This window comes from Eublepharis macularius, chromosome 12 (genome assembly GCF_028583425.1).
Source record: "Eublepharis macularius isolate TG4126 chromosome 12, MPM_Emac_v1.0, whole genome shotgun sequence".
NCBI classification, from domain to species: Eukaryota; Metazoa; Chordata; class Lepidosauria; order Squamata; family Eublepharidae; genus Eublepharis; species Eublepharis macularius.
Genome location: NC_072801.1, coordinates 52,012,361 through 52,021,457, shown reverse-complemented (window position 1 = coordinate 52,021,457; position 9,097 = coordinate 52,012,361). Strand labels below are relative to the sequence as shown.

The window sequence follows — 9,097 nt, the reverse complement described above, 5'->3', positions numbered from 1 at the left end:
ATGAATTTAAGAAAATTCCACCAAATTGGGCAATTAAAACAGATGGATTCACAGCAGCTCAGTGGTCTAGGTTTTGAATGAACAATAGATGGGACAAAGTTTAAAATAAGCTGTCTTATCAAAAAAAACTCAATGGCGATATTTGTTAAACTTAAACACTGTATTTGATGGGTGTATGGATCTCTGTTTCATTGTAAAGATAATAATACATTCCAGATTACAGACTGCTTCCCCCACCCACAAACACCTGAGCCAGAAACCTAAAGGTCTTCCCCAAAGATCATTCCTGAAGCCATCACTGTATAGTAAAAGGTTTTGCTGTAGAGACCAAAGGATCAATGTGTTTCCACCTTCCTTTGATGCCCAGAAACTCTATATGATTTTTGAACTTGATTAGAAATAGTTTGGGGCAGCTGTTTGTGCAATTAACAGCACCAAAACCACATGGAACACAGTCTTCCCTCTCAACGATTGACCTGTGAAGTTTGAGCACAGACAACAGGGGTTGGCATTTATGGATCCTTAAGAATGTTTGAGGAAGGTGAGTGTCAGTGGTGTACACTGTACATGCACACTGTTTTTATTATGTAAATAGGCAATCAGTTTAGCCATTGATGTGTATTCATAAATCTTGTGCCTCCACTCTAACACATCAGGGCAGATAATCTGTTTTCCATTTTGCAGCAAATAATTCTCTTGCTGCCGTCACCATGTAATGGAAAAGATCTCCCCGTTCTTTTCCAACATTAATTGGAAGGATATTTAAGAGCATACTTTTCGGATTTAATTCGAATCTAAGTTTAAGGATCTTTTGCATCTCTTCATGTATCTTTATTCAAGGTCTTGTTTACTTGGCATTTATGAATCGTGAAGAATGCTTGGGGAAAGTGTGTGTTAGTGTACGGGCACATTGTTCTTTTCAAAGTGGGGTTGGGGAAATGAGGCTCTGGGGCAGTTATTTTTGCTTATAACCAAAACTTCATTGACCCTTAGTTCCCCACCCTCTACCATCGATCAACTGAGTTTTATCTCAGCTACAGTATACACACATACACACAAAAAGGACGCTGAAGAAGGCAAGTGTTGATGGGTGTACATTATGGCAGGAAACTGGCTGGCAAAGTGATAGTGGGGTAGCAGTGACATTAAACAAATCCATCTTCATGTTCACTTTTTTCTTTTTCTAAGTGAGAACAGTGCCAAGAAATTATTATCTTTACATCCTCCTGTTGCTACCAGGTTTCCTTGTACTTCGCAGTTTCGTTCCCATGACGAGGGTCATCATAGTCTTCCTTTTGATGCTCAACTTTCCACTGCAAAACATGTATGTGTGTTCTCACATTAATTGTTCCCAATCTCCATTGCCTAGGCAGGCAGACCTTTGTTTTCCCCGTAAGTTTTCCTTTTGCTGTGGGCAAGCAGGATTATTTTTGGAAGACCACAGTAGGCCAGTGGCTCTCAGGAGGCTTGACTTCAGTTCGATGTGGAGAATTTCTTTTTGAAAAATGTTTTGATGGATGCTGGATTGGGAGAAACGATCCTAAACAGGTCTACTCAGATGTAATTCCTATGTTATTCAACAGTGCTTACCGTGTACAGTGCTTCAATTCAGTCTATGATTGAATTGCAGCCTATGATTGAAGTCTTCCAACACTTTTATCAATTTTGATTTATTAAACAGACCTAGTGCAGCCTCTCTTGCATCCCTGTGGCACTTTTCCTCACAGTGACCAACCATCCAATTGCCCTGATGTGGGTGTGGGAGACAGATCAGTGTCTGGGTAGCATTCCGAAACAAAGGGGCACATCCTCCCTTAAACAGGTATATTCAAATGCAAGTCCCATGTTATTCAATAGTGCCTATTCTCAGGGAAGTGTCTTTAGAATCCCCACACACACACACACGCACACAAAACAGGCCAATGTTTTTTCCATAAGTTTTCCTTTTGCTATGGGCAAGCAGGATTTTTTGAAAAAAGAAAGTTGGAGAATGAGTCTCAGGGGGCTTGACTTAAACTTGATGTGGATAATTTGTTTTTGAATAATGTTTTGGTGGCTGCTGGATGGGGGAAGCAATCCTAAACAGGTCAACTCAGATGTAAGTCCCATATTATTCAGCAGTGCCTACTCCCAGGGAAGTGTCTTTAGAATTGCAGCCTATGATTGAAGTCTTTTACCAAGTTTGATTGATCGAACTGGCCTCTTATACCTCTCTCCACAAGCAGCGCTTCTCCTCACAATGACTAAGCTTCCAAGTCCCCTGATGGGTGTGGGAAAGAAAGACCAGTGCCCAGGTAACATCACCCAATTGGCAGGGGCACAATGCCATTGTCCTGGCAGATCTGGGAAAAAAAGATGCACTCCTGCACATTCCACACATTCCCCCATCGCTAATGGAGTTAATAACAAGGTCACTCTTCCCTTGGGATCTGATTGATGAATGCCTGCCTGTTGCGGCCATTTCGAGGTAAGAACCAGAATAAAACATACAAACTTTTTGGTGGGAGGGTATAAATATAATTTGGTTCACCATTCCCAGATTTGATTCACCATTTCATACGTTGTTTTAGCTAAATAAAACAGCGATTTCTATGTTTATTTCCGGTTCATTTGTTTAGTTTTCCACATCACTTGTGGAAGAAAAAAATAGATACATATATCATAAAAAAGATTTGTGATAAGATCAGCTTGATATTTCTGGATTTGATAATGATGGTTCCTACATCATTTATGAATGGCCACAGAGTATTAGTTTAGCAATTTTTTATTGAAGAAATAGTAAGACTTTGCCATGTGAATGTGCTAAAGGTATAAATGGGCCATGTATGTAGTACTTAGATGATGGTATGTGAAATGTTTCTTGTCAAAGAACTGCACCAGCACTTGCTCTTCCATCAGCAAACCACCTATCCAAATAAAGACATGGTCTAAAATATATATGGGTTGAATTAGGTTTATTAATTAAAAGGCTTACTTGTATAATGAACTATGAATTTCCATGGGTTGCCACAAGCCAGCATGATTTAAGCAACACCACCATGGCTGTAAACTTGACGATTACTATGTGTGACTCTATCAATGCCAGATTCTTATTCTAGCCTACACATGAATTGTTCTGTGGACTGCTCAGCACTAGGGGTGTGCAAGCCAAAAATTTTTGGCTAAAGCCGAAAGCAGAAAGCCGAAAGAGGATTCTCTTTCATATAAGCTGAAAGCCGAAACGGCCAGCCGTTTCGGCTTTCGGCTTTCGGCTTACTTTCGGCTTTCGGCTTTCGGCTTTTTCAATGGGAAAATGCCTCCGGCGTCTTCCCGGACGTCTGGGGGAGGCATTTTCCCACCGAATCAGCCCAAAATTGGTGGGAACCTTCCTCTAACCCCTCTCTACAAACCCCCCAAGTTTCAGACCGATTGGACTTTGGGGGGCCATGTTATGGCCCCCCAAAGCAGGTCCCCCTATCCTCCCATAAGAAAGCGAAGGAGCAGCATATTGTTAGCATGCTGCTGCTCATCTTCTTCATTATTTCCTATGGGGAAAAATGAAGAAGCAGGCTTCCTTTGCCAGGGGTGGCATTTTGCATGCAAAAATGCCCCCTTACCCTCAGGGGCCCTTCTCCCACCCTTCCTCCCACCCCCCACCAAGGCTCAGCCTGCTCCCACTTGGGGGGGCATTTCATGGCCTCCCCAAGTAGGTGCTCTGCTCTCATCTCTATCACTGACAGCTGGGGGAGGCTTGTCTTGCCAGGGGTGGCATTTTGCATGCAAAATGCCCCCCAACCCTCTGGGGCCCTTCTTCCACCCTTCTTCCCACCCCCCACCAAGGCTCAGACTGCTCCCACTTGGGGGGGGCATTTCATGGCCTCCCCAAGTAGGTGCTCTTTTCTCTACCACTGACAGCTGGGGTAGGCTTGCCTTGCCAGGGGTGGCATTTTGCATGCAAAATGCCCCCCAACCCTCTGGGGCCCTTCTCCCACCCTTCCTCCCACCCCCCACCAAGGCTCAGACTGCTCCCCTTACAGTCCACCCCTTACAGCCCCACACAAACCCAATTCCCCCCAGCTGCCACACACAGACCGAAATCCCCACATTAGCCCCTCACAGACCCAAATCCACCCCCACCTGCCCCACACCCATAACCCCAGGAACAGGCTGGCAAAGGCCAGCCCTCTCCCTTTGTTCCCTATGCTGGGAACTTCTAAACTCTCTTTCCCTGGGCAATTCTGCACAGCCCAGGGGTGCCACAATGGTGGGCACACTTCTGAGTGCCAGCTGGTCCCTGTGAAAGAGCACCTGAACCACAGACACCCTCCCTCAAATTCCCCCACCACCTACAGAGATGGCTGGCCAGCCAGCCCCATTGTTCCCTATGATGGGAACCAACTGCACAACAAAGAATAAAACAAGAACAACACAAAATAAAGTTTTTAAAAAATTATTTTCTCCCTTCCAAATTACAAGTAGGAAAAGCATTATGACACATTACACCAGCAGTCCCCCATAAAGAAAAATAACACAACTCACTTAACATCAGAGAATCACAAAGCACAATTCCTGTAAAAAACACTTTATTACTTGAACAGCTTTAGGTTACACAGCAGGGGGGAACACCAAAGGGCATGGCAGCACTATCTTACACAAAAATAACACAACTCGCTTAACATCAGAGAATCACAAAGCACGATTCCTGTCAAAAACACTTTATTTCTTGAACAGCTTTAGGTTACACAGCAGCGGGGAACACCAAAGGGCATGGCAGCACTATCTTACACAAAAATAACACAACTCACTTAACATCAGAGAATCACAAAAACACAATTCCTGGCAAAAACACTTTATTTCTTGATCAGCTTTAGGTTACACAGTAGGAGGGCACAACAGGGCATGATAGCAATGTACTACAAAAAATAATACAACCCACTTCACCGTTTTTGACAGCAATTGTGTTTGTGTGATTCTCTGATGTGAAGTGAGTTGTGTTATTTTTGTGTAGTACACTGATTTCCTGCTCTGTTGTGCCTTCCTACTGTGTAACGTAAAGCAGTTACAGAAATAAAGTGCTTTTGACAGCAATTTTTTGGGGTGATTCTTTAATGTGAAGTGAGTTGTGTTATTTTTGTGTAAGATACTGCTTCCATGCCCTTTGGTGTTCCCCCCCTGCTGTGTAACCTAAAGCTGTTCAAGAAATAAAGTGTTTTTGACAGGAATTGTGCTTTTGTGATTCTCTGATGTTAAGTGAGTTGTGTTATTTTTCTGTGTGGGGAACTGCTGGTGTAATGTGTCATAATGCTTTGCCTACTTGTACTTTAGAAGGGAGAAAATAATTTTTTAAAAACTTTATTTTGTGTTGTTCTTGTTTTATTCTTTGTTGTGCAGTTGGTTTCCATCATAGGGAACAATGGGGCTGGCTGGCCAGCCATCTCTGTAGGTGGTGGGGGAACTTGAGGGAGGGTGTCTGTGGTTCAGGTGCTCTTTCACAGGGACCAGCTGGCACTCAGAAGTGTGCCCACCATTGTGGCACCCCTGGGCTGTGCAGAATTGCCCAGGGAAAGAGAGTTTAGAAGTTCCCAGCATAGGGAACAAAGGGAGAGGGCTGGCCTTTGCCAGCCTGTTCCTGGGGTTATGGGTGTGGGGCTGCTGGGGGTGGATTTGGGTCTGTGAGGGGCTAATGTGGGGATTTGGGTCTGTGTGTGGCAGCTGGGGGGGAATTGGGTTTGTGTGGGGCTGTGGGGGGTGGACTTTGGGGGCTGAGAGCACCTACTTGGGGAGGCCATGAAATGGCCCCCCCAAGTGGGAGCAGTCTGAGCCTTGGTGGGGGGTGGGAGGAAGGGTGTGAGAAGGGCCCCAGAGGGCTGGGGGGCATTTTGCATGCAAAATGCCACCCCTGGCAAGACAAGCCTCCCCCAGCTGTCAGTGGTAGAGATGAGAGCACCTACTTGGGGAGGCCATGAAATGCCCCCCCCAAGTGGGAGCAGTCTGAGCCTTGTTGGGGGGTGGGAGAAGGGCCCCTGAGGGATGGGGGGCATTTTGCATGCAAAATGCCACCCCTGACAAGACAAGCCTCCCCCAGCTGTCAGTGGTATTGATGAGAGTAGCTACTTGGGGAGGCCATGAAATGGCCCCCCCAAGTGGGAGCAGTCTGAGCCTTGGTGGGGGGTGGGAGGCAGGGTGGGAGAAGGGTCCCAGAGGGCTGGGGGGCATTTTGCATGCAAAATGCCACCCCTGGCAAGACAAGCCTCCCCCAGCTGTCAGTGGTGGAGAGATTAGAGTACCTACTTGGGGAGGCCATGAAATGCCCCCCCCCAAGTGGGAGCAGTCTGAGCCTTGGTGGGGGTGGGAGGAAGGGTGGGAGAAGGGCCCCAGTGGGCTGGGGGGCATTTTGCATGCAAAATGCCACCCCTGGCAAGACAAGCCTCCCCCAGCTGTCAGTGGTAGAGAGATTAGAGCACCTACTTGGGGAGGCCATGAAATGCCCCCCCCCCAAGTGGGAGCAGGCTGAGCCTTGGGGCGGGGTGGGATTAAGGGTGGGAGAAGGGCCCCTGAGGGTAGGGTTGGCATTTTTTATGCAAAATGCCACCCCTGGCAAGACAAGCCTCCCCCAGCTGTCAGTGGTAGAGAATGAGATTAGAGCACCTACTTGGGGAGGCCATGAAATGCCCCCCCCCCAAGTGGGAGCAGGCTGAGCCTTGGTGGTGGGTGGGAGGAGGGGTGGGAGAAGGGCCCCTGAGGGTGAGGGGGCATTTTGCATGCAAAATGCCACCCCTGGCAAAGGAAGCCTGCTTCTTCATTTTTCCCTATAGGAAATAATGAAGAAGATGAGCAGCAGCATGCTAACAATATGCTGCTCCTTCGCTTTCTTATGGGAGGATAGGGGGACCTGCTTTGGGGGGCCATAACATGGCCCCCCAAAGTCCAATCGGTTTGAAACTTGGGGGGTTTGTAGAGAGGGGTTAGAGGAAGGTCCCCACCAATTTTGGCCTGATTCGGTGGGAAAATGCCTCCCCCCGACATCCGGGAAGACGCCGGAGGCATTTTCCCATTGAAAAAGCCTAAAGCCGAAACGTTTCGGCTTTTTTTCTTTCGGCTTTTTCTTTCGGCTTTCAGAAAGCCGAAATGCACATCCCTACTCAGCACCCAAGAGTGACCTCTTCACAACCCACCCTGCAACAATAGCAAATGATAAAATTCTTTTTAACAAAATGTCCCTTCATCCTTAAATGTCTTAGGGTGCTTGCCAACTATCTCTACCTATGTTGTAGCAACCTTCCAGATACCAGCCAAAGCCAAGTATGGCCTAACAAGTCAAAGCTCTAAGCTTATTTAAAAGCAACACACCCCAGAGATCAGCAGAGAACAGGATAAAAAGAACCCCTACTCCATTTGAGGAGATCTAGAAAAAATCCTGTTTGGTTGCTAAATGATTGGCACTAGTTCCATGCATAAAGTAGGGGGGGGGGTCATCAGCATGAAGCACATGCCTGTACTGACAAGGCACATTTCACTTCTAAGTAGCTTTCCTAGCCTTCTCATTGGATGGGTGCTAGCCCAGCCAGCCAATAGCATCTTGTGCCTCATTTTAAAGTATCGGGTCTAGTCAACTTCATTTTGGGCTCAGTCAGAGACAGGAAATTGGTTTCTCACTGTGGGTGCTATAAGAAAATACTGATGTATTGATCTGAATCCCTCTGGACATTTAATACTATTGATCTGAATCCCTCTGGACATTTAATACTATGAAAATGAAGTATTTACTTGGGAAGAAAAAGACATGCAAAGGATACATAGCCTCAATGCATGCTACATTCACTGCTTAGAATCTATTCTTCTAAACATAAATGCTGGACATCAAAGTCCTGTACAGAATTCTCCATTTTCTCAAGTGTAATATGCATTAAAATATAGTTTCTTTCCTGCCTGCTTTATTGTATGATCTTCAAAAGTAAAGGTTTTGCTCCAGAAGATGTTATCTATATGGGGTAAAATATACCCACATGTTATGAGGAGAACTTGACACACCCGCCATTTTTATCAGAATCCAGTAACCTAAACGGCGATGTAAATCTGCTAAAGGTATAAATGGACCGTGTATGTAGTACTTAGATGTTAGAAATGTAGCCATTGTAGGATATTTAACTCCAACTTTTTTTTCTTGTTTTTGCAGCTTACATTTTTGCTGAAGAAGGAAATGGACAATCAGACTACAGTGACTTATTTTGTCCTCCTGGGATTGTCATACAACCCACCAGTCCAAATTTTCCTCTTCATGATGTTTTTATTTATGTATGCAGCAACTCTGCTGGGAAATATGGTGATTATAGCAATAATAGTGACCAGTGATCAGCTTCAGAGCCCCATGTACTTTTTCCTGAGTCACCTGTCTTTCCTCAATATTTGCTTCTCTTCAGTCACTCTGCCTAAGCTTCTAGAGAATTTATACACAACACAAAAAATCTCATACAGTGGCTGCATTGCCCAGATGTTCTGCATCCTTATGACAGGATCCAGTGAAAGTCTCATCCTTGTAGCAATGGCTTATGACAGATATGCAGCCATATGCAAGCCCCTGCATTATGTGCAAATCATGGACAAAGTGTTTTGTAGATGGTTGGTGGGAGGTGCATGGAACATTGGCTTCACATACGCGCTTATCAATACATTACCTGTATTGAAGCTACTGTTCTGTGGTTCAAATATTATCAGGCATTTCAGCTGTGAACACCCATCTTTACTTGCTTTGTCCTGCACAGACACATTTCCAAATGTGATTACTTTCTTAATTTCTGGAACTGCTATAGCAGTTTCTTCAGTTGTTGTTATTCTGTTTTCCTACATTCACATTGTCTCTACTGTCCTGAAGATGCAGTCAGCAGAGGCAAAGAAGAAAACCTTCTCTACTTGCAGTGCCCACCTTATTGTGGTGCTTCTATACTATGGTACAGGCTGCTTTAGATATATGAGACCGAACTCTGTCTCCTCAGCAATCCTAGATGAAATTTTTTCCATCCAGTATAGCATTTCAACCCCCATGCTGAATCCCATTATTTATAGCCTTAAAACGAGGGAAATCAAGGTCCACATAAAAAAATTAATGGGATTCAAATGA

The 9,097-nt window shown here is 45.2% G+C and overlaps 1 protein-coding gene across 1 annotated transcript; it reads left to right on the top strand.

Moving 5' to 3' along the window:
* The first annotated feature begins 8,173 nt into the window (after window positions 1-8,173).
* On the top strand, window positions 8,174-9,097 carry LOC129340622 (olfactory receptor 8S1-like). The gene has a single exon (XM_054995518.1). It carries the CDS (start codon window positions 8,180-8,182, stop codon window positions 9,095-9,097), a length of 918 nt encoding a protein of 305 aa, XP_054851493.1. The 5' UTR covers window positions 8,174-8,179.

Excerpts from the sequence above, each read along its gene's own strand:
- LOC129340622 (XM_054995518.1), top strand. The coding sequence starts at position 8,180 with ATGGACAATCAGACTACAGTGACTTATTTTGTCCTCCTGGGATTGTCA.